Source organism: Apis cerana, linkage group LG11, assembly GCF_029169275.1.
Source record: "Apis cerana isolate GH-2021 linkage group LG11, AcerK_1.0, whole genome shotgun sequence".
In the NCBI taxonomy this organism is placed as follows: domain Eukaryota; kingdom Metazoa; phylum Arthropoda; class Insecta; order Hymenoptera; family Apidae; genus Apis; species Apis cerana.
In genome coordinates, this window is record NC_083862.1 from 14062120 (window position 1) to 14088231 (window position 26112).

The following is a 26112-nucleotide window of genomic DNA, read 5'->3' on the forward strand; positions in this document are numbered from 1 at the left end:
TTTTACTTATACTATGTTCAAAATTAAGTTTAATTTTTTATAAGAAATTAATAATTTAAATAAATTATAATCATAGATGAGAAATAGAAAAGAGTGGGAATGCAGAATAGATTAAAGTGATAAATATAAACAAATCAAACAATCTTCAAAATAATTTATTAAAAATGTTGCATACTCGATATTCGAATCGGTAATCAATAATGGTATAATTAGTAACTATATGGATGTCATGTGAGCATATTTCCGGAGGTTCTGTTGAAATTTTTTTACGTCTGGCGATAAAATCCGATCCTTCATCAGTTTCATTAACCATCCTAGAAGAGTCCTTCAGGCCAAACGATATATGGTCATTAACTCACATAATCAATATATTTATATCATGAGAGTATAATTAAATTATTACGTTTTCATCTTAAATTCCACAATAGTATTATTCAATTTGTTAATAATATCCCATTGAAAATTTTATTAAATCGTTAAAATACTATTTTTGCATTTAATAAATGTCATTGGCCTGACAGACGCATCTATTAATATTTTTTTTATGTAATATTCAATTTCGTAAAGTTGTATAGTGCACGAGCGCATGCGCACATATGTTATTGTCGGGCCTGTTCTTGATTCCATTTCGCTCACCATTAATTTAATAATTTATTCTTATATCATAATGCATTCTTTTGTTTATGATTATTTTCTTGCAATAATAGTGTCAGAAATCGAGAGTTTCGCTATCTCGAGGTATTGAGTGTATGTTCTTTTCTTTTTTTTTGCGATTTCGTGCTGTGAATAATTTATAAAAGAAAAATTGAGGAACAATCTAAAATCTATTAGAGTGAGTTTTCGAACAATTCGAGTGCAAACAGTTGAACGAATAAAAAGAAAAGTATCATTGTGCATAAAAAAAAAGAACGATAAAAGTGAATATATCTGTAATAAATATAAATGCATCTAAAACTTCGAAATTAAAAGTTGTATCAAATATTAACAGTCGGTAATATTATATTAAATGTTTGATTGGTTTAAAGTGGAAATATTTTAAAAATACGGTAGAAAATATTTATAAAATAGAAAAAAGAATAGAAACGAAAGATAGATTATTTAATATACGAAGTAAAAAAAAAGAATGTCGTATCAACGATTTACCGACTGTAGTACAATTTACCGACGAAATATGATATCGATAAGTATTAAATATGATTCAATGTGAAAAATGATGATAGAGAAAGCGATAGTTACTTATTTTTTACCACTTGGAATGATAATTATTGCGGGACGCCGAAGCGTTTCAAATAATAAGCGTTTTCGGCAGTCTTCGGGAAGAGTTCGGAACTCACGCAACTTCTGTGTCACTAGATAAACCAGGCCTGCTCACCGGATATATTCTTCCGGATTCCATATCTTCTTTCTATACTTATTATAGTATAGAAAATGCATAGATAATTCGTTAATTATATATCGATTCTTCAATGAACAAAGTTAGAGCACAAAATGAGAGAAAATGATATTATTCTAATTAGGGAATTAAGTTTAGTTCAGCAGTACCATACATAGATGGAGCTATAATTATCTCTTTGACTAGCGTTGCTTTTATTCCTTTTTCTTTTCTTATTTTGTACTGTAAATTTATCCTCTAAAGTATCGACTATACGATATGATTATTTTTACGCTGTTCTACTCTATTTTTCTTTACTATAGCGAAGAATAATCGATTTGAGATTTCTATATGTGGACAGGCCTGAGATTAAACGCTGTATAAATTAGTTCACAGAATTTTATAAACTTTCTCTTTACGTTATATCGTCCTTCTTGATTTTTTCTTCCCTCTATTTTACGATCGCATTCGTTCGTTTCTTTTCTTTTTTTACGTACAACAGTTTGTCGAGAAATGATTATTAAACTTAATCGTCTTGTGCTTTCTTAATTTTCATAATTATCGCTTCGGTAACATTTACGCTTATTTATGTACATAGAACCGCGTAAATTTTTCTTCATTTAAACGCGCATCTACTGGAAGTCGTTCATATTCAGCCTCTTATCATATTTTCGTTTGTCCTCGTTTATATAGTTTCAACGAAGAACTTTAATAATTATTGATTAAATTTTAATTAACAAGCACTTTTTCCTATAATTATTTTTCTTTGGCATTAAAAATTATTAATTAAAAATAAAAATAGCGAAATTAATTACGGGAATTTGATCGATCGATCGATTACGTGACGATAAAAAATAAATATTTGTGTATATGCGTTAATATTTAAAATTTAAATTAATAATTTAATAAACACGCGTCGTTGAAATAAGAGGCATGTAAATAATTATTTCGATAATCGACTTTCCTTTCATTCAATATCAGCGCGTTCATGGATATGATTTTATAATTCGTAATTAACTTCTAATCGTCTACATAGTTATTCGTTTAACTTAGATCGTGATCTAGAATTATTTAAAACTCGATACATGTGTATTTTACGTTTTATTTACAATCGAGTCGCTCATAATCTTATTTACATACGAACACCCATTCACACATGCCATTGGCCCGTAACCGCGACGAAAATTAATAATTTTCGAAAAATTAATAATGTTAAAAATTACGATTAATCACGTTTGTAATTAAAGAAAGTAGAACACGATTGAAAACTCACCGACCTGAAAATTTGAGAAAAAATTTGTGCACACAAGTTTCATTGTTCTTTCGAATGTTTTTCTTCCTGTGTTCCACCACCGCTGTCTTTTAGAAACAAAGGAATTTCAATCCTGTCATCCTTCGAGAACAAAGAAATATGGACAAAAGTTAAACCAATATAATTGTACAATTCGCGAAATCGCTCGAATCGATAGTGAAATGCAGTGGTGCCAGCATGTTGTCCAAAGGACACCAGGGTTTGATTTGTCGTCGATTCTACGGCCGATGGCCATCGTTCTGCGGGTGTCTCTAAACACGAGACTCGTGTTTTCATGCGCAACGTCAATAAAGGTTCACCGATAAATTGCACTGTGCTTTGTGTATCGGATACAAATCTTGCCAATAAACCTTTACTTCGTGCACATGTGAACAACGTGCTTCCATTTGGGAGAACGTATTTTTTCCTCGCGCAAAACCTCATTCATTTCTTTCGATTTTCATTTAAAAAGTTCGAAGAATCGTTTCTACAAATTATTCGATTTTTATCCTTTTGAATCGTTGCCTGATCGTTAGAATTAATCGAATAGGTATTTAGAAAGAAGATTATATTTCGTAAAATTTATAAAGGAAATTATTTCTTTTATTGTTAGCAATGAAAAAAACAAGTAATATTTTTTCGTCACTGTCATTCTCTTTTAGTTTCTTTTATAGTTAAATCTTTTATAATTAAATATTAGAAATTTTGCAAAAGCACTTTGTTGATCCACTAAGGGATTGAAAAATTAATTAAACTAATTAAAATTTCGAATAAAGTTAATCTAAGTAATAATTTAACTTGGATACTACAGTTAATTATGATTATTCTATGTTTAAATAATAAATTATCCAATTATTAATTTGACGAAGTAACTTCAGTCAAAATTTTCTCTGAACTTGTTCCATAGAAACACTTATTCTCATATAAAATTTCTAATATATGCTTTTTTTCTAAATACCCATTCAATTTTTTTTAAAAGATTACTAAAATATTTTAAAGCGATCAAGATTATTATTTATCGAATAATCAAAGAAACCATAGTAATGAAAAATAAAATAAAAATATATAAGAGAAAGACAAAAAAAAAAACTCGACGAAAAATTATCGATTTCGATGAACGAAGTTGCACGTCGGAAATTGACAAAACCACGAGGCACAGCATCGGCGCAAGCCTCAGGCATCTGACAGTGATCGCTTCGTCGTTATATATCTTGACTCGTCAACGTCACGCTCGAGGGAAAAAGAGAACCGTGCCGTTTCTTAACTTTTTAGACCTATCGTTGGTGAGCACACGACTTCTTTGTATTTTGTTCTGTCCGTGTGATTTTTTCAGGATTCTTCGATGGGAACAGATGGAATCCAAAAACGAGAACTCGGCCGTGAGCGATCGTCCAATAATAAATCAAACATATTATTCATAAGCGAAATGTTTGTCTTTTTCCTTTTCAACCTGCTGATTCTTTTTTATCTCTCTATTAAATTTGATTCTTTTGTATATTTCTTCTTTTCTCTTTGTCTTTTCCTTCTTTATTCTTCTGTTGTATTATTGCTATTTCAATAAACATTTGATACAAATAAGACATTTATTGTAAGAGATGTAAATACGGATGAAATTTCGATTATATTAAGAATGATTATCTCTTCTTTGGCAGCCTTTTTTTGATTGTTTATTTCTTTCTTTTTTTTTTATTCGATAATTTATGTCTTCACGATCGATGATGTCCACGTTTCACTGGTCGACCGAATCTTTCGAGAAACATATGGTTATGGTCCATAAAATAAAGGAAATGGCAGTGAACCGATATCACGCAACACTTTCGTCGTAAGAGCAACACGATAAAACACGAAACTAAAAGCATCAGTCTTCGATTCTCTGGAAATGTATCGCGGGATCTGCAAATTGAATAACCAAGAATAAAGAAAGGTTATTTTTCTTTCTCATTTTTCAGGTTGAATCCAACGATACTATTGGTCCCCGCAACACAAGAAACACGGATCACACATTGAAAAATGGAAAATATTGCGAAGACAAGGTGATTCGTTGCACGAGTTCGTTCTCGAGCGAGATTATCGATCGTATCGATATCGATCGAATCGTATATATACATAAATATCGATTTACATCGAGCGGAACGTACAGAGAACGTGGCGAATTAACCTTAATCAACGTTATTACGAAATAAAAAATGCACATGTATAGACAAGTCTTCTCGTAAGGACGAAATTCGGTGACAATTCGACGAAAAAATCCCTTCTCCTTTTTCCATCTATTGCTGTCCATCTTGATTCGTTCGTGGAGATGTCGAGCGTCGGTGGCGCCTTCTATGCGAAGAAATTTCTCGAAATTATTTTTATTATTATACTATAAAATGTTTCGAACGACTTATAGACCTAAATTAATTATACGCTTGGAAAATCGAACGATCACTTAGAAATGTTATTTTTGATTTTTCGTTTCGTTTGTTGAATATTCTTCGCACAGTGATAGCCATTGCTCGATAAAGGTCGCCAATATAGCTGCCGCTGGTGGGCGGTTCGTTTGAAAGCGGAATTAATAAAATTGAAAAAAGTGCGGTTCGAACACGAATACTTTAACGATTGTCTTTTTCATCAATGTATAATGGAGGGTCAGTTGTTGATCTACAGTTGACTGTAGCTTTCGTTCCGTAGACATCCCGTAGGTTATTTTTCGAACAATACGGTTGACGTACACGCTGAACACAGCAAAAATATAATGGCGGTGCTTTCAGTTAGCTGACCGGTCATTGGTTTATTTTTTCTTCGATCGTGTTTCTTGGCTTTGCTTCTGGTTCCCTTCGTTTCGCCTCGAATTTGCTCGTTTCGTTTATGCTTCTGCGCTTCGTGAGTTCTACGCTTATCGGCTAGTAGTAAAGCAGTTTTGGAACGAGCCTTCGTTCGCAGTGATTGCGAAAAAATGATATTCGAAGCAAAATCTGAAAAATTACGGTTTATTCCAGAGATTCGAAGTGTTTATTTTCAAGATTAAGAAGAAATTATTGATCTTTAAATTTAAAATATTCAGATTTAAATTTTCAAATTTATGATATTTCAACTTTGTTACGATTATTATTAAATAAATTTTGAACTTCAAAGTGTGATGAAACGTAGCTGCGAACGAAGACACATGCACGTACGTGTCATATTATCCGATACAAATAGATAAATAATCAATTATGTACAAGTATAAACATGGTGTACAAGTTACGGCTTTGGGTATCGTCGTGGCGCCAATTTCGCGCAGTCAAAAAAAAAAAAAAAAAAATTGACACTTCCTCCCTTTTATCGATTCTCGTCGTCGACGACCCCTCCTGCCAAGATGTAACAATCATTATTAAACGGAGCACAGCTCCGTAGAAAACAGCGTTATATATATCACATAATTTCAGGCTACCATATTTCTACGTCATTTTCTTCGTACTCGTTCTTCCCGAAGTCGTCTTACATCTAGTGTGTGACAGTATTATTAAGTCGCCTAAACGGTAATCACTCGAAACATTTGGTCAGTATCTATAATTTCCGACTTCCTATTCGGCCGTTTTATCGTGATTAATGTCGATTAAATTTCAATCGATTTTTCATCTTCCAAACACGAGGTTAAAACATTATAGTTAATTTAAATTCCTCTTCAATATTTCAAATTAAATTATATACAGAGCATTTTAACGAAATAGTAACGAATTAGTATAACTTTAATAATTATTAATAACTATTAATAATTAAAATCGAAACAAGATTGAATTTTCCTACTTTTATCTTATTACTGGCGCCACCTGATATTAACTCGAGAAAGATGATATCTGCCGTTCTCGTAAGGTAAAGTCGCTTTATGAAGATAAATCGAAGAAAAAAATCGAAGATGAAAATCTCAACTATCAATTCACGTTAATCACAACGAAATCAGCCACAGTTCAACCGAAACGCACGACTTCGATCGAATTATTTTACAGAGGATCTCGCGCGTTTACCAAAGGGAGCAAGAAAAAGCGGAGGAGAGAGGAGCCATTGGCTCGTGCTTAAAACCGTGTCTTCTATCCTCGTCGAGATTACCTCAACATACGATTGAACGACAGTAGTGCGAGTTTCTTTTTGCTGGTTCTTTGCTCGATGCCATGGACCATTATCTTGTTCTCCTTTTCTTTAGATTTAAATAAGCGCGAAGTTCAAATAAGTTTCTCAGGCTCCTCTAAATTTGCCAATATTCCACGATCCAAAATTTCGATCGATTAATCGTTCGATCTATCGATGAATCGACTTCTCTAGTCACAAGAGACGAAAAGTTAACTACGCTATCAGCAAAACGATATTATTAAGCTTTCATTATTACTTATTGTCTTTTATCAAGCAATTTGATCATTTTCTTACCAAAAAATTCTCGAGAACACGTCGCCTTGTAATCACGGTGCAAATAATAATCTATTCCGAAGTGTCTAAATCAGTGCTGTCTTAACCTAATTTAAGGAATGAAACGAAAAAATACTAACAAAAAACATCAACACAATAATTAAAAAAAATCGAAATCAATTTAAAAAATCATATAGCAGCACAAAATATTTCAATTATAGGTTGTTTCATCTATCCATCGTACATAACCTAAAAAAAATCTACAAACAAATATTACTTTCATAAACACTATTGATCTATTTCCACAAAATATCTTATCTCCAAATCTTCTCATCCATCATCTAATCTCCATCATTTTTCAGAATCCTAACGGAACAAGGATCCTAAACCGAATCTACAAACACCTAACAAATCTCTCTCTTCGGATAAATAAAGAAATACAAGAATGGTCCAGGTTATCGAGCAGCGAATCATCTTTGAGAACAGAGTCTAGGTTTCTTATAAAGTATATCAGAGCAGTTCTGCACGTTACGTAGAGGTGAACGTCGTCGTGAAGTCGATGCGTGTTTTTCCTTCAAGAGGAGACGAAATGGGACGCGACGACGCCACGACGAGCGACGAATGGGACGACCGTGGGTGATCGTCACACGGTGGTCACCCGGTCGACCTCGACGTACCGCACAGAACTGTCGCTGTGTCAGCAAATCACTTCTTTTCCATCGATGATCGCCGTCTCGGAGGAGATGCTCTTCAGCCTATGCTGCGATATCGACCGATTCGTCCGTTGCCTACAGATCCGCCAAATCACGAAAATGATGACGGCGAGAATCGTGATGATGGCGAGGAGGCCAAGACCCAAGTGGAGGGGAGGCAATTGCAAGAGGACAGAACAGTGAGTCAGAGCCTCATCGTATCCTGATGGACAATGAGAGATTCCGTCGCACCACAGAGAAGCATTTATGCACGCATCCAGCTCTGGACATCGCTGCTCGCAATCACGTGGCATCTGCAACCCTGCTGTCGATGTTACCGATGGTCTGTAAGAAGATTTCGAGAAGTGAATTAAGAAATGCGTCTTAGAAATTGTTAGAAATAAGAATTTATATCGAGTTAAATAGAATTAATTTTTTCAATAAAATTAATTTATGTTTTAGGCCGTAGAAATTCAAGCGAAGGGAAAATTGAATAAATTGGAATACTTTCTAAAAGGATTAAGAAATTTGGATATATCGTTTTATCATAGGAAATGTATCAGATTAAATAGTGAGATAAGAATTTATATTAGACGAAAGATTTAAATTATATCAAGCAAAGGAAAAGGGATTGGATAAATTTTAGAATTTACCTTCTAGTGAGTTCGAGCCAAGTGACCGTGTACGTATCCGGTTCCTTGATAATAAACTCGATAGCTATAGTCCTGATGGGGTCCTGACCCGGCACCAGAATCATGGCATTGCTGCTGACGGCCCAGCCGTCGCTGAAAACTTCGACCACGTGGTGTCTAGACTCCGCAGGTGGTTTTGGGCACACCGACACGTGTATCGTGCCACCGGTATGTACCACGATCCGATTCTTCGTCGCACATTTGCTCGTATTCGACATTATCGTCCCGTGCATTTTTACATACAGGTATTGATTCGGTCCAGGATCTATCAGCCATGGATGCTTCTCACAATTTTTCTGAAGACAAGATCAATCAAATATAACTTAGAGAACTTCTTATAGAGAGCTTCTTAATTCATCATAAATCAAAGAGTCTCACCTCGTCCTCGTCGACTATAGGAGCTTTGTACTTGATTTCTCCGGAAGGCCCCCTCACCCTCCTCTTCTGCAAGCAAGGAATCGTCTTGACGAATTCCCATATGCCCTCGAAGAACAGATTATTGTAGTCGTCCAACGCGTCCATAGACCTGACGGTGAAATGCACCTCGACGATGTTCGAGGTTGATTTGATGTTGATCGGCAGTGATCGATTGGAACATAGGCAGTCTCGTTGTACGGGCGGCGCGTTCGGCCATGGAAGATCGAGCACCTGTGGATATCGAGCCGTGATTCGGTCCCGCGGGTCGCTTGCCATTTAATTAGCCGTCAGATTATATTATAATTGCAAGGGGACAAACATGACGGCCGAGAGCATAAGCGTTCCTAATTGCGCTTTAAATTCGCGAGACGATCCTCGTAAATTTTGGAATCGATAACGAACTTGGAACGAACGATGGTAACCATCGTTTCGGATCGAAATTTTAGATTTATTCGGCTTTTGCCCACCGCTGCCATTCCGATTACCGTTTACACGCCAAATTTCTGATAAAGTTTTAATGAAAACGCGCCCTCGTTAATTACGACCTCCCACTCCTCGTTCTCGTGAGTTGGGAAAATTGTGTCGATAGAGGTCCTCTCGATCGCCATAGGGAAACTTTAAATTAAAATCGTTGCTCATTTGTGATTGGTGTTCGAATCTTATTTGCGATTTTATTGGTGGGCTTTTAAAGATTTATCGTTCGGTTCTTTTTGTCGTTTTAAAATGTGTAGATATCTTATGCGTTATGTTGTTCTTTTATACGAGGCATGTTTAATGTTAAAAAATATTTAAATATTTATATTAAACGTGAAATTCGATAGATATTGTGATATTGTGATTAGGATAGTTAAGAAATTAGAAATAGATAAGAAATTTTTGAAATTTTATTTAAAAAGTACATCTCGTAAATATGAATGTTGTGTTGTTTTTCTTCTCGCATCGGTATTTTCAATTCATTTCTTCACAATGTCGAGAAGAGATTCTTATATTATTGAAGCAAATTTAAATCGGTATACCGATTGAGATCGAAGTGTGACAATATTGAAAAGGAAATAATTGTTTCGATCTCTCTGATTAATTTTTGAACAAAGCTCTATCGTTCTCGATTATCCGAACACCGACTTGCCAGTTGCCGCACATTTGCTCACCGACGTTAATAACTCTATTCACGAGAGATGAATGGGGGCCCCCCTAGCGATCTCGTGTCGTGCAAATATAAAACGGAGCAATACCCATTCAAAGTTCGTTTCGAAGATTAATTGGAACACGTGCCGCGTTATTATCGCGGAACAGATCGAGGAAAGGAAATATTTGAAACAAGTTCTGCGCTTTCAATGGCCAACAAGAAAACATCAAAAATTGCAAAAACCGTTTAAACCAAAAACCACGTCAAACAAAATAGACGTTACATACGCGATACAAAAATTTTTCCTCTAAAATTCATTCGCAAAATATAAAAGTACGTATGAGAAAAATATTTTTATAAACCGAAATCGACGTAAGTAGATAATAGCATACGATTTTTCCATACGAATCCGTACTAATCGAAAATTAATCCAACAGGGATTGAACGAAACGATGAGACCCACCTTCACGAAGAAGTTCTCCGATCCAACGCAGAGGAGCCGATTAAAATCTGGGCTGGAGACGCTGCGGCACGTCCTGTTCCCGTTCAAAAGCTTGTTGAACCGCAGCTTCACGATCTCGTCGTGCTCGCCCTCGAATCGATACACGCAGCTGGAAAATCCGTTGTAGCCTGTACTAATGGAATTTACATGGTCGGCCGGCCACGCAAAGGAAATCTCATCCTCGATCCTGATACCACAGGTAGCACGAGAGATTACAAGGAGGGGCAGATCAACCATGGTCAATGATGTTTCTCGTTCGTTAACCCGATCGTCGGTTTCTCTTGCGGTAATTTGAGGGAGAAGGGAAAGGAGAGGTCGAAGGAATGAAGGAAGAAATGGAAGGAAGAAGAAATTGGAAATAGTAGATAAGGAATAGGAATTTTAATTTGAACCGATTTTTCTTGGTCTCTGCTAATAATTCATGGTATGATGATTAATAATAAATTGCGAATAGAGTAAACGTATCAGGGATTCATTCAGTTCATTCAGCAGGTATATGGAATTCTATTTGAACGGTAAATGGAATGGGATGAAGAAAAATGATGGAGAAATGGAAAGATGGGGAAACGAAGAATAGAAATTTTAATCCGGATCAATTTCACTTGGCCTCTGTTATATTTCATTCCACTTTCGCATGGCGTGTAATTGCAATTGAGAACAAAGTAAACGAGTATCCGTCACGCAGCAGCTATGGAATTCTATTTGAACGGTAAACAAATGATAAATAAACAACGATCGACGTGAAAAAGCGAATTGTATATGGTTGATAACCGATCAGAGTGCACTCCTTTCGAGGAAGACGTTACTTCTCTCGTGTAGAAAATGAAAAGGTGTAAAAATCCATTTTTATGATCTCTTATGAAGCAAGTGATCCGGTTTAATGGATGGCCAAGAAAAGTTTGATTGGGATTGGATCGATTGAGGAGTTGTTCACGCGAGGGTTGAAACGGAGTAAGAGTTGAATTCGGTGTCAATGGAACTTTAGGTAAGGTTTGACTTTCCTTTCTGTGGATTTTGTAGGTTGAAGTTTCGAAAAAGAGAGAAAGAGAGAGAGTCAAAGTTGTCAAAGTTGGAAGGATAAACAAAGGGAAATTTGTAATAGGAATGGTGGTTGGGTAAAGGTCTCTTGGATTTGTTTGTAGTTGAGCACGAGAAATCTGAAAGCTTGGAAAACGAAGAAGGGGAAGTTTTCGATGAGAAAATAGTGATTTTTTTTTTAAGATTCGCTTTGGAGAGAATAATAGCGAGATAAGGAAAAAGAGTCGAAAGAGAAAAATGCTCTAAACGAATAGCTTTGATAATACTTTTCCAATCTTAAGTTGGTAAAAGTTTTTATTTTGTTAAACTCATAACTATGAAAAGAAAAAGATTTTAAAGGAGGAGGAATTCCTGACAAATTCACGTTACTGTATGTAGAGTGTCATATCTGATTTTAACATTTAAGTTTTCTCAGTATTATTTATTTGTCATGAAAAATGTTTATTTGTAATTCAGATAAAAGTTGAATGGTGTCAAAAAATGCATAATCTTTGTTCTTAATTGTTTCTACATAAAGATAAAGATTAATCTCTTTTTCTTGTTTTTTTTTTTGAATATTTTCTACATGCCTAAAAATTTCTAACAGATATTTCAATTTGAATATTTTTGCAAAATTTATTCCATGAAAAATCATTTTATTTGAAACGTTATTCGTTACGAATAATAATATTAAAAAAAATCAAGGTGTGAAAATCACGTGATACACTCTATTCCATGCTTTTTTTATTGTTAAAAATCTAAAAAAAAAAAAAAAAAAAATACACGATCAGAAAAAAAAATTTCGCAACAATGTCTGAAGGCTTTCTAAGAGAACAGAAGACTCTTCACATCCTCCTCTTCCTCTTTTTTCTTCAGTCTCGATCTCGAAGGGGGTCGAGGAACTCGATGACAGAGGAGAAGAAGCGAGGAGGAAAATTTAAAAAAAAAAAGTAAAAGAAAGGAGAAAGAAAGAAAAAGGCGCGCACACTTTCGTCGCGATGCACAAAGGAACTATTTATGGCCAGCTATCGCTTTTGCAGGTGGAACAAAGAGGCAAGCTGGTGACGCGCATCTCATTCGAAATCGCGCAATCGTTTGCGCGTAAAAGGCGCGCACCGGATGCGGCCGGCGGAAAGAGAAAGAGTTTGTCCTCGTTAGGTCGACCCGCCATTTTTCTTCGAATCATTTAAATGGACAGATTGCGCGCGCATTTCGCTTCCTTTCATTAATTCTCACTTATTCGGACGTGGCATTTGTCTCGAGACTTCGTTTCCATCGTTCTATTCATGAATATTGTTCTCGTAACACTTTTACTCGAATTTTCTTTTCTTGAATTTTTTTTTTTCTTTAAAATAATTTTTTTAAAATAATCCGGTTTCCTCTTTCAAATTAGATTTTATTCGGAATTTAGAACTTTTGAATAGATATTAACAACTCATAATTTTCAAATTCTTTGGAATATTTTAGAAATTAATTTCTTACATAACAATAAAGGATTTTTCATATGAGACAGATTGCAAATTAAGTATCTAAATATTAGGAATAAAAAAGAATATATATTGTTTTAAAATTTTATTAGTAAACATCGTATTATTAAATTAATTTAATTTCATGATCTTAACTTTGATGCTGTAACATAAAAACGAAAAATCGTCTATTTAAAATTTTAAATTTATAAATATTATCGATTATCGATAATTTTAAAATTCTTCAAAATATTCTTCAGAAATTAATATCCGAATTGAATTCCGCTTTATTGAATTATTCTTATACTTCAAAAGATTTCGCTCCTTTACACAAGAACAAATATATTTGGAATTTATCCTTTTAGGATTCAATTAGAATTTTTGAACAAAATTATTACCGATTATCGATAATTCTCAAATTCTTCAGAATATTCGAAATTGAATTCCGCATTTATTCTTTGAAGAATTATTTTAGAAGAAGAAGAGAATATACGACTAGGAAAAATTGCTTTGAACGAAGAAAAATCCTCGATTCTGGCTATGATGGCAGAGTTACAACTTCGAAGACATTGTGGTATCGAAAAACCTCGAACAATGGTTAAGGGGAAACGAGAAAGTGAACTCACCTTATATTTTTCGCTCCGCCGCGGCCATAAAGGAAAATGTCGCGTGGCGCTTGGAATCTACGATCAGGATAATGATCTCGATTACGGCTGTAGAATATCCTCGAACACGGCCCGCTTCCATACGGATCCCCATCCTGGTGAAGGTCCACGAACTCGTAGAGGGCGCGAAAATTCACCGGCCTGCGAGACAAATTTTCACGTTTATTTTGGATTTGAATTTTTCACAACTTAACCATTATATAAAATATCGATTTCTCTCTCGAGATTTTGTTTCTCTAACTTTTCCTTTACAATATTTAGAAAGAAAAATTTTTGTAATAGTATCTGTGGAATTGAAAAGTTTTTGAAATCAAAGCAAGTATTTTCTATTATTCCATGCTAAAAATCGAAAAATATCAAGATATGATTTTTCTTACCTTCGATCTCAACGTATATTTAAAATACAGGAAACGCACTCTCGTGAACAGCCGTGAGAAAAAAATATAAAAATATCCGCTTGCTAAAAATACGCGATTACAAAGCATGGACATTATCCCGCACGTAGTAGTAATTATCTATCTCGGATGGATGATGGACGTCTGTCGTTTACGTCGCAAACGGGGTCATTTACATTTTATTTTCTTTCACACGAAGCCCGACACGCGTAACGCACGGTCTAGTTAATCCCTTCCGCATGAGCCTCCGTCCACCCTTTATTAACCTGTTAAACAAGTCGATTTGAACGCCATCTCCCTTGCGCGGCCAATTAAAAAATGATCCGTCCATCTCTTTCTCTCTTTTTTATTATTTTATGCCTGCTCGATTTAATTGAACTCAGTCGATAAGAGTTCTGTAATGGCTCTGTAATGGAAAGGGATTTTTAACGATTTCTTTTTCTTCATTCTTTTTTTTTCTCTCTCGTCGACGAGAGGATTCGAGAATTTATTTCACTTTATTTATTTTTGCTCCTTGTTCCTGATGAATCAACGTTTATCGTGTCTTTTCCTGTCCTCATTTATCATTTTATGTGTTACTTTAAACACGAATCCGAATATTCGATGTAAAATATATCGAGTTGTATATTTCCTTCTCCTTCGCCAACGAAAATATAGAGTAAAAATATTGGAATATTATCATAGATATTATCAGGCTATTAAAGAGAAAATAATATTCTTATACTCGAATAAAATAGAAATCGAAATAAGTAGAGTAAAATAAATTGTTTCTTATATCGATACACTAATAATGGAATAAAAATATTCGAAAGGAAATCATATTAAAGAGAAAATAATATTTTTATATTTAAATAAGATAGAAATTGAAAAAAAATTCGTAAAATAAATCGTTTCTTATATAAATGTATCTAATAAATAAATATCTAATGAAATTACGAATAAGAAATGGAATTAGAAAAGTTAGTGCTTGGAACAATGTAAAATGCACGAAAGACATTTTATTCAGTCGTGAAATCATTTGCGTTTCCGTGAAATGGCCTGAGGAAAAATCGTTTCTTATAAATAACTGATATAAGAGAAGCCGAGTCGTAGGAACGGATCAAGGGGGGAAGAGGGAAGCGAAAACGTGCAAGTGCGCCAGATATTGCGCTGTGTCGCCATAAAACCTCTGCATTCCTCGCGTGTAACGTTCTGTATCGATTCAGGAGGCCGGTGTCACGAGCAAATTTCACGTTTGAATTTATATTCAAAGCTTTCTACCTCTCGAGAAAGGAAAAGAAAAAAAAGAGAGAGAGAGAGAAAGAGAGAGAGAGAGAGAGAGAGAGAGAGAGAGAGAGAGAGAGAGAGAGAGAAAGAGAGAGAGAGAGAAAAGTGGCGCAAGATATGATATCGAAATTTTGAACTTCTGATTTCTCAAAGGAAGTCAAATCCACCATGGAACGTTTGTGTGATTCTCGTTTCAAGTTTCGATTTTAATTCGCTTTATAAACTTTCTTCTTTCCCACGAGGATGAGTTTCATTCGGTTTTCTTAAACGCTAGTTAATTGAAAGAAATGAAAATCTTGTTTTTTTTATCGAGCGAGAAACTAGAAAATACTCTTCTCGTCCTTTGATCCTTTTTACCGTCGACGACCATTTACCGTCGATCGATAATCTTGCTTTAAAAGTATGAAATAAAAATTTTTTCTCACTTTTATACAATAATAAAATGTTAAATTATTGGTTTAAATTGTGGCTTCCAATCTGTCGATTAATCCGACTATGCTTTAAATTATAAATTTTGCTTAACAATGTGCTTAAAATTGCTAATGAACGACTAATTACTTTAAAAAAAGATTAAAGATTAAAATTAAAAAAGATAAAGAGAATATTTGTATTAAATTAGTTGGAAAAAGTTGAGTTAAGTTCTATCGGAATATATATTATATATATTATATATTTTCAGACATTTAACATATTACATTTACCTTCCTGTGAATATTACCTATTCGAGCTTATTAATATTTAATTTTATTAAAGTGGATTTTCAGGATAAAAATGCATATAATCACGATAAAAGAAAAACCAATGCAAATTATTCGAATTCTATAAAAGTAAACCCAGTTTAAACCTTCCATTCGCAATCGTTGAAAACGAATTAGAAAAACGAAGCGATCAATAAAAGTTCGTTTTCTGCGGATATTCTCCGTGAAATCTCTTTACATCGCTGCTCGAGAAAAAACATACTATGCGTGCCGATATCGATCGATTCACAAGTGAAACAACGACAACGAAACGGCATGCGGCCTGTAATTGAAACTGCTCCCCTCCCTTTTACTTCTCTTCCTTTTTTCTATATTTCCCTAGCTTCACTCGATCGAGTCTAAACTTGCCTGAGAGCCGTCGATTCGACCATTCTCATCTCGATGGTTAGGGTGCTTCCACTCGACACGAAGCTCTCGCCCAAGGAGCATGGACGGCTAGTATTTTGCAGGATCGCGTGATCGCAAGTCCTTGGCACTTTGTCCTTACAATATCGCGCCAATAACGTAGTGTTTCCAGCGGGGCGAGCTGCCAGAGGATGAGGTGGGTCTGCACCGGATCTGTCACCGTGACGTTGATGCTCCTTCTCGCTGTTAAGATAGGTAAATAAAGCTTTGAGAGATTGAAGTGGATTAAAGTGAGAGGTTAAAATTTGAAAGAGAGAAAAATGCCTTGCAATTATTTTGTCTTTCTGTTAGTAATATAAGTTTATAATATATACTTTATATTAAAAAATATATATATTACCCACTTATGAAATAAAAATAACCTTAATACCAACTCTAAAGAGACTTTAAAATCAATCAAATCTCACGAGCTCTTGCGCAGTCAACAATAATTAATCAAAAAAACGATAACACCAACCAAGTGGGATCGTAGCATTCGGACAAAGGCATCATTTCTCCATCCCAGACCATGAGCGTGGTGGAACAATCCTCGTCGCCGGTGGACAAGCTCGTGCCCACGTGGAACTTGAGAATGGACAGCCAGACGCGGAACTGTGGCTGCGGTGCTCGTGGTGCAGGTCTCCTCCACACAGTACCCGGCCTCTGTTCCGGAAACTTGGGCAAAGGACGCGGCGGCGTTGGGCTAGGAAGTGCTGGGCCAGCGCCACGTAGATGATACAGACACGTGCTGTTGCGTGGCAAAGAGTGGCGCGGGGAAGCGAGCACTCCGCCCCCACTCCCCTGCAACCAGAACTCGCAGTGTTTGTTCTTCGCGTATGTTGGCGAGTCTGCGTCCACAAACTTCACCTGGAAGCATAGTTTATTGGATTTTTTTTTGGGTTAGATGTGACTTTGTCAGGAGTAGTTTAGAGCAAGAAAATTGAAGAATACTTGATATTGAAAAAAAAAGGAAGAGATTTTTTTTGAATCATTGTGATATTATAATTTTCAAATATAAGCGAATAATTTATGCGTTATAAAAGGTTATGTTATGATATTATTAGAATTGATGTGAGAAAAAGGTATTTAAAATTCTTTATAAACCCTCTTCCTAAAAGTCAACGTTCATCCCAGTGAACTTGCACAAAATCGTTAAAATTATCTTGAAAAGCTAAAAAGAAAAAATTCTAAAATTCGTTACTCATCTGAGAAAAGATTCATCAACATTAACACCTCTTAATCCATTGCGAGGGAATGAAACGGAAGGAAGGAAGTGAAAAAAATAAGAAAAATCGCCGTTCTAAAATTCATTATCCCGGTTACACTGGTGAAAAGTCGCAGTAACTCTCTTCCAACCATCCATTTAAATGCGATCCGCGAACGAAGGGGGGCCGGTAGTTCGCCACGATGTGAGGTGTAAAGCAGGGTGTTCCTGTGAATGTTTGAACAGAATTACCACGTACTTGCACTTCTAATTGAAAACCGTGGAGCGAGTGCGGTGGCGTAGGATGTAGAAACGTGCCATAAGGAGACGTGGTGAACTCGACCAAGATTTCGGTTCCGCTACTGGTCGCTTCCGGCACTGGTTCGCCTCCTCCGCAAAATTTCAGGATCACCGGATCTCGAGTCGTGTAACCATCGTACACTGTCACGTAATCCTACGGGCATCAATAGATGACTCTTTCTTATCATTCCATGGGACAAATAACGTGTCTATGTTGATATAATTTTTTTTTCAATAATTTTGAATTTTGAATTTTTTTTAATAATAATACCTTTATTATATTAATACAAAATTATTTTTTTTAATAATTTTGATATTGGAAAGTAGATATTTTTTTAGAAAATTCTTAAGATTCTTAATTAACTTATCTACCGATTCCAATCTAACTTATCTATTGAACAAACATTTGGAAAATTAAAAAACATTCGATCTAAAGTAATAATTCTAGCTATCGCTTCTACAACTTTTTAATTGAAGTTGTTTAAGTTCGATTACGAATACTTTTGACTTTAAAGTTACATAAAATAAAAAAAAAAAAACAAAATCGTCGATCCTCGACATACGAAATTGATAAATTTTCAATTGTTGTTTCAGAAGCATTGGGCAAGATCGCCATTATCTTCCTTATCTTAGCTCGACTCCATATTCTGCCAATAAATTTCGCTTATCAACTTAGACCACACGGGGTTGCCTTCATCCTCGATTCGAATTTAGTTACTCTCGTCGTGGATCGATAGATTGGGCAAAGAGGTCGGTGATTTAAGAAGCGCTCTTGTATAATGGCAATTCCGGTTTCGCCGATAAGGATACCTTTGATCATGCACCTTCTCCGTATCTCCTTTGTTGACCATCAAATTTATCTCGATTTATTTTCTCTTCTATCACGTACCTGAACCACGTCGCAATCGTTCCATAAACGAAGTTCACGGGGTGACGATTCTGCTTGGGTCGCCGCTGGCCTCGCTCTTATGGCCACCAATTGGCCACGTGGCTGTTTCACCGAAATTAACGCGTGTTTTCCAGGTGGCACATCGTGCTGCCTCACCTGTCAAGTAAAATAAGTAAGAAAATATTTAAAAGAGGTTTACGTGAATTTCTGTTTAATTAGTTACCTAAGAATAGTGTGATTGTGGATTTTCATTATTCACTGTAATAAAATTATTTCTTTATTTTAAGAAAAAAAGACTTTAAATTATTGAAAATTATATATATGTGTGATAAAAAATAAATTCTTTTAATAAATATTTTAGTAAATAAAAAAATTTATATAAAATGCATTTGATAAGAAATTGTTGTATTCAACATACATACAGAATAATTATGTATTAAAAACAGTAATTAACTATATTTCATTGCATTTTATACATTTTTTAATTTTTGTCGTATAAGAAATATGTAAAATTAATATAAATAAAATATTTCTCTTTAAATAATAATATTTTTTATAATATTTATTTTAATAATTATGAATTATTTAATTGTTTTTTGGCTACGAGATTCTATTAATTATGGAATTAATAATTAATAGAAATTAATTTTTATTTGTACAGAACAAATATAATATTTATGAAAATGGAAATATACTATATTAATAGATTTTTTCAGAATTTTTTTACACGGTGTAAACATCATTTATATTGCAAGGTTAAATAGAGGATGTATTTGATTGGAATATGTCATAAAAAATGGAGGATATGTATTGTACGCGGAGCGTACAATGGTGTGTAAACGTTTATGCTTTCGCAAGAGAAGTTCGATCGGAAACGTGCAATCATGGGGGTGCTTTGATCGAGAAGTAATTGAATTTATCACTCTCCTCTGGGCACAGTTCATTCGATTAATCGATACACCCCACAGAATCAAAGACCGATAAATTGTTTTTCACGTAATGCAATACGTAACCGATACAAGATTCGATTTCACTTATCAATGATGTCAATGTTCTTTGTAAATAGTACATTAATTAAGCCTTTCAAAAATTAAATTGATTGACTTTGCATTTTGTAAATTTTTTATTACTATCTAATTTTTTAATATTTAATTAGCATTCAATTTGTGAAAAAAATTAATTTAATTTCAAAGATTGAGAAATATTTATAATTTTCAAATTTTAATGTTTTTCTCTAATTAATTCATATGGTTTCTGATTAAATGATTCAATTTGCAATTACGAACGAAATATTTTACGATATAATATCGTTTGTATATATTTCGACACAAACGAATTCGACATATTTCGATTTATATCGAGTTTGTTTATTATGATGAGAATCGATGTTATTCGTATTCTTAGTTCGATTCGATAAATATATTTAGTCTCACGCTGTCCGTCGTATCGTATGGACGATATTGTGCTGCGGAATATTTCGTCTATAATATATTATAAGTATTATAATAGTATTATAATATATTAATAAATTAATAAATTATATTTGTGTTATAGAATATCTCATTTATGATATCGTATAAATATATATTGTATCACAAAATATTTCATCAATTGTATAAATTACACTATACAATGTATAATATATCGAAATATTTTGTCTATAATATTCTATAACCTATATTGCGTCGCGGAATATTTCGTCCATGATATCATATAAGTTATATTGTATCGCGAAATATCTCGTCAATAGCATCGTATAAATTACATTGTGCTGCGAAATATTTCGTCCATTATATGATATAACCTATATTATGTCGCGAAATATTTCGTCCATGGCGTCATATAAATTGTATATCGAAATATCTCATTCAAATATATATTCACAGTGTGAATATATATAACAGTATAGTATCGTGGAATATCTCGTCGATTCCAATTTCAAAACGATTAAAATCCATCAAAATCTCTTTATCTCCCGAGCAATCTAATACAATCTCCTTCCAACAGTTTTTCTTTTTCGATCTTAATGGAAACGATACAAAACCAAAGGAAACTTTAATAGAATCGATATTTGTTCCGCGATATTTTTATCTTTGCGTCGAAGTGTATTTAGCGCGGAAAGTCGAGTTCAGCCAGGAAACAGAGAATAATGGGTGGATAGTTCGCAGATCCGCGGTCGTTGCCTCGTAAATTTTCGTCAGAATGCCAATGGTATCCGATGCTCCCTCTTCGTTTCGAACCTGTGCCGCATTCGACCCGTTCAATTTGCTTGTCTGCGATTTTGTAGTGAAATACGGCTTCTCGGATTAACCGGGTACGTTTTACGTGTCACGAAGAACGTTCGAGGGTCATACTTTTCCCTCTTTACGATTTAGAAAGGAAGACTTGTTAATATTCATTAGCAAGGATTGGCAAAGTTTCAGAAGACTTTCTCGATAATTGTTACGTGGAGCATGGAATTCTTGAAATTTGTCAATAAGAAAATTGGAGGTTATGTCAATAAAATTTCGTTATTAAACTTTATTTTAATTTTTTAAATATTTTCAAAAAAGTATCACAATGATATCTTAATATGTTGTGAAAGATATATTGAATAACATTGTGAAAAAAGTGTTCAATTTAATTTAAATTGAAAAATTATTAATCTAATCTAACTCAAATAAAATCCAATATAACCAGAAATTAAATAAATGTTAATTTTAATTTTATTTCAAATCAAAATTAAATAAAAATTCGTTTAAATGATTTAATGCTTTTTTGAATTAGTTTTCTTAATTTCATTATCAATTATCCGTAGCAATAAATAAAAGTAATTTGAAACTTAATCTAACCTATTTCAAAGAAATATTTTTATTAATAATTTTTTTAATAAACCATCAAATTTTATCTAAATAAAATTTAAATTTATACAACATTATTCAAAATAATGATTTTGACATTATATTAAGATATCAATATCAAAAGATATAATCTTTGTAAATAATTACCTAATTTTTTTTCAATATTTTTTCTTTACGATTTTCTTTTCTATTTAAATAATTTGTAATTTTTCAATCATATATAAATCATGAAAATTTAAAATGATGTATGACGTAAAATTCTCTTAATAAATTTATTTTAAGTGAGTCATAGCTAATAGATAAAAACAATCACTTCATCCTTTTCTCCAATAATTTTTCAAAGAGAAAGAATTTTCTAAACTCAATTTTCAATTGCAAAATATCCGCATTACGTAAAAAAATAATAAGATAGAAATTTTCCAAGAAACGTCATTTTTCGAAGAAATTTCACTCCCTAAAAATCGAAAAATCTTTAATCGTCTCCCGATACAAGATAAAAGAAATAGGGTCATCGAACTTTTGCCAAGTTTTATCAACGGGTAAGAAACAACTTCTCGAAAGGAACTCTCGAACTCGAAGAAGAAGGAAACGAAAAGGAAGAAATGTTGCGTTGTTATTCTTCGACTTATCGCATTTAAGAGGATGATTCGAAAGTTTTTGGAAGATCTTTGGAGTGAAGACTTACTGCGTAGTAGCAGGTGAGATTGCGCGGATATAATCCTGGAAAGTTGGGCGACTGGAGCCTGCACTTTTTCCGGTCGCAGTCGCTGAATATGCGGGAACAGTAGGTGCCCGATATCAGATCTCCCAGGTATTGCTCGGTACTCGGTTTCGTCGTTTCAGATGGTTGCTCCACCATCTGCACTGGCATCGCCATCGAGCTGTTCATGTAATCGCTCGAGGACGTTGATAATGTTGTTTCTGTCGACGCTGGCGTACCTGTCGCCTGCGTTATTCCTACAATTCCATAATTTTGATGGATTTTAATCTTAATTATTTGTTTGCTTTGCAGGTGATTCACTTGGAATAATGGAATTGATTGTAATCACATTGATACTCTTTTGAAAAAATTACACGAATGTGAAAGTTTTTGTTATATTAATCTTACTTATTTATTTGCTTTGCAGATGATTTATTTGGAATACATTTGGAATTTATTTGGATACTTGGAATTGTACTTTGTAACTGCAGCTCTTGATGTTCTTATGAAAAAATTATGTTGATAGAGCTTGTTAATAGACATACTCATTGACATTTAAAATGAAAAATATTAATGGTGTTATTGATTTCTATTCTCACGTTATTATTACTTAGAAGAAATTGCAATAAAGAAGGTAGACAGTTTCTCATTATTAACGGTAGTTTAGTTCTTTAATGGTGTGGATATGAATTGTGTGATACACAGATCATAAATTGACAATGATAGTGAACGTGTTAAATAATAAAAGATTTTTTTCTATATAATTTTTTTCTTTCATTAATAAGAATAATTATTAGATTTTTTCTATATAGGAAAGTGAAATAGCAAAATAACGTGGTGATATTTATAAAAATTTACTTAATATTAGAACATGAAAATGTTTTTGGCAAAATTATTATTTTATTAAGATAGAAATATAATTACATATACCTATTTATTTTCAATTGTAATTATTTATAATTATGAAAGATATTAGATATTATTTATAATATCTATTCTAAAATTCTATTCCAAAAAGCAAATATAATTTTTTCCTATGATATCTTCATTATATTCTATTATTTAATATTAATAACATCGTTTCGTATCACAAATTTTACAAGATTCTGTAATTTTAATTTGGTTTTTCAGAAACTACGATCTCAAGAACCATGAATCAAGAAATTGATAATCCGAACAACTGTACCCAAACCACGTCATTTTCAAAACTATCTAGCTTATGCAAAAGTTATCAACGTAAGAGTATCAGGAGTGAGAAAACAAGGGAATCACGTTGCCAAGAGGAAGATATATAAGAATATAATCCAAACTTCCATACGTACCTACGAAAGGATTGCCATAACGTACCACGGCGTCCGATTTCCTGATCATCTTGTACGCCATCCTGAAGTCGAAATTGAATCCCGTCTGATCCTTGCTGAGCCTGAGCAGCTTGAGGGTGATGGAGACAGTCTGGGTCTCGCTGTAGTAAATCGCGGGCCCCCAGGACGTACCGCACCAGAGGCCGCCCACGTCCGGTCGTTGGGCCTCCGAAATCTGGAGCGAACCGTCCGGACACCCCTCAGCAGTGAACGACACAAATTTCCCCAGGGTGAAGCTGTCGAACGTCAACTGAAATCGCAAGTGGTGTCTACGTTGATCGAGATTGTCGGGCGTTGGATGAAGTTTGAGCAAATTTATTGAAATTGGTTTTCCTTTTTTTTCTTCTTCTTTGAAAAGGTGTGGTGGAATTAGAAGGAATAGAATTTGAATAGCTTTGGAAAATAATTATTACCTGATTGTATTGTGTTCTTTTTTAGTAAGAAATGTAAGTAATAATGTAGAAAATAAGTTATTTAGTGAATTTATATCGTTTTTATTTTTTTCAGAGAGAATTAGGAATGCAATTTAATGCAAAGCAATTTGAAAAATAATTATTAATAGTGGTAAGCACTTAGATGTGATAAAATTAAAAGGTAATTTAGATAATTTGAAAAATAATTGTTACTGAATTATATTTTTTTATAATTTAGGTAATTTGAAAAATAATCAGTTAGTTATATTATTTTTTTGATGATATTAAGTAATTAAGTAATTTTTTTGATATTACAGAAAGTTTGCTGAATTTTATTACTACCACTTTAAAAGAATTAATATTTTTCTCTTCTTTTAGAATCGTTGCAATTTCATTAAATAAAAATTAATTATTCGTTGGTATGTTAATTAGATTTGCTCGCTTAAACTTTCCAATATTCTTCTTTGAAAGTATTTCAATAAAACGACAATATCCAGCAACGAGTATTCTCGAATATTGAAACATAAATATACAAACTCATCTCTTTAATTTTTCTCATATAATTGAGTTTCTTATAATTAAAGAATATCTATCTATGAAAATTTCAATTAAATTTCGATTAAAATATCATTGATTTCGCTTGTTTTTTTTTCAACAAGAATAGTATTAAATAGAAAGACATAGAACTTTTTTATTTAATTTCTTTCAATGTGGTGTCAACTTGCGAAGTTAACCTGTTTTGATAAAAACGATAAATATGAGGGCAACCAATGAGAAAACGCAGCAAACGAGCCACGTATATATAAATTTAGTGGAGAAACTTTCACCCTATTTCGTTTCATCCCTGTTCATTCCATTGGAAAGTTTTCGTGGCCTCAAAACGCATGTTCGAGAATGCTTTTCTCCGGCTAACTGGCGCAATTCTAGCAATTCGCGTTATTAAAAATTCCACCGTTAATTTTTATTCCTCCTGTACCGGTGGTTCCGCCTTGTTTCTCCCCGGAATTCTCTTTCTCCATTTTTATTTTTTTATTCCTTTTCTTTTTTTTCTTTTCCTCTTCCTTTTTTTTTGAACTAGCTTTCGAGTTTTTTTTCAACGAAGAACATTGCACTATCTATAGTGATCCTTTCCATGAAATTATATCTATAATTTAGAAGAAAGTTCTGCCGGATGGAAATTTCTTTGGTGATTTAATCTAACCTAAAATTCGATTATCACGAGTTGATGGATGGTTTAATTATAACTACGGTTCGTATTCAGTGATCGTATGTTAATTAAGAATGTAAATAATTAGGTTAGGTTTGTACTTGCCTGAACGATGTCTCCAAGATCGCCACCCGGTGCGCTAAAGGTGAGTTTGCAAATGTAAGGCACCTTATCCTCCTTAGGTCGATGGAGCTCCAAATCGTAGGTCTTGCCCACGTCGCCATAATATGTTTTATTGCACGCTGAAATACATGGAAAAGAAGCATATATACGAATGAATTTTATCGATTGTCTTCTCACTTAACCCCCAGAGGAAGTTTAAAAACGAAAAGGTTAAATTTCAACTTTAAAGTAGCATTTACATTGAAAAAATAATATTCGATACAAGATTATGAGAGTTTGTTTGTTACCACAGATTTATTTTTAATTTTTTAAATATATGCGTGTATATTCGACTTTTTCAATTGTCCTTTCATTTCCAATTACGAATCAGAGCTCGGTTGATCGTTTTCAAATTTCCGTAATTGGTATTGGAGACTCGATCAAAGAGTTTATCGAGGTTAATTTCGAGTTCGACCGAGTAAAAAATCGATAGAAACGTTCGATGAATTATCGATAACCGCGAGTACTCCTATTCGATTTTTTTTGGGAAAAAAACTAAAGTTAAATGAAGAATATATTTCATATTTAAAAGAAATATTCATCAAGATAATAATTATAATGATATTCTCAAACTGATTGATAATAACTTTGATTTGAAAATTTAAAGTTTTTTAAAATTTGTTCAATATAT

The 26112-nt window shown here is 33.5% G+C and overlaps 1 protein-coding gene and 1 long non-coding RNA gene across 13 annotated transcripts in view; one reads left to right on the forward strand and one right to left on the reverse strand.

Annotated features, from left to right (window-relative positions):
* Positions 1-139: 139 nt before the first annotated feature.
* LOC107995824 (uncharacterized) overlaps positions 140-26112 on the reverse strand; it is a 146610-nt gene continuing 120637 nt past the window's right edge. For all 6 annotated transcript variants that reach the window (XM_062082240.1, XM_028665714.2, XM_017053539.3 and 3 more), the window contains 12 exons: positions 25425-25561; positions 23661-23949; positions 22324-22595; positions 18799-18954; positions 17869-18063; positions 16884-17272; positions 16370-16609; positions 13564-13743; positions 10416-10563; positions 8788-9057; positions 8371-8705; positions 140-8062 (listed from right to left, as the gene is read on the reverse strand). In XM_062082240.1, coding sequence (XP_061938224.1) covers positions 7723-8062; positions 8371-8705; positions 8788-9057; positions 10416-10563; positions 13564-13743; positions 16370-16609; positions 16884-17272; positions 17869-18063; positions 18799-18954; positions 22324-22595; positions 23661-23949; positions 25425-25561 — 2951 coding nt within the window. In that variant the 3' untranslated portion in view covers positions 140-7722. The remainder of the gene's footprint in view (positions 8063-8370; positions 8706-8787; positions 9058-10415; positions 10564-13563; positions 13744-16369; positions 16610-16883; positions 17273-17868; positions 18064-18798; positions 18955-22323; positions 22596-23660; positions 23950-25424; positions 25562-26112) is intronic.
* On the forward strand, positions 6043-12029 carry LOC107995827 (uncharacterized). Of its 7 annotated transcripts, none has more exons than XR_009832049.1 (7): positions 6043-6183; positions 6632-8060; positions 8180-8288; positions 8378-8577; positions 8655-10285; positions 10390-10878; positions 10944-12029. It is a non-coding gene; the product is annotated as an uncharacterized LOC107995827 (long non-coding RNA). The 7 variants fall into 7 exon arrangements; XR_009832046.1 differs by having other exon boundaries at positions 10947-12029; XR_009832048.1 differs by having other exon boundaries at positions 6632-7246; positions 7388-8060; positions 8655-10878; positions 10947-12029.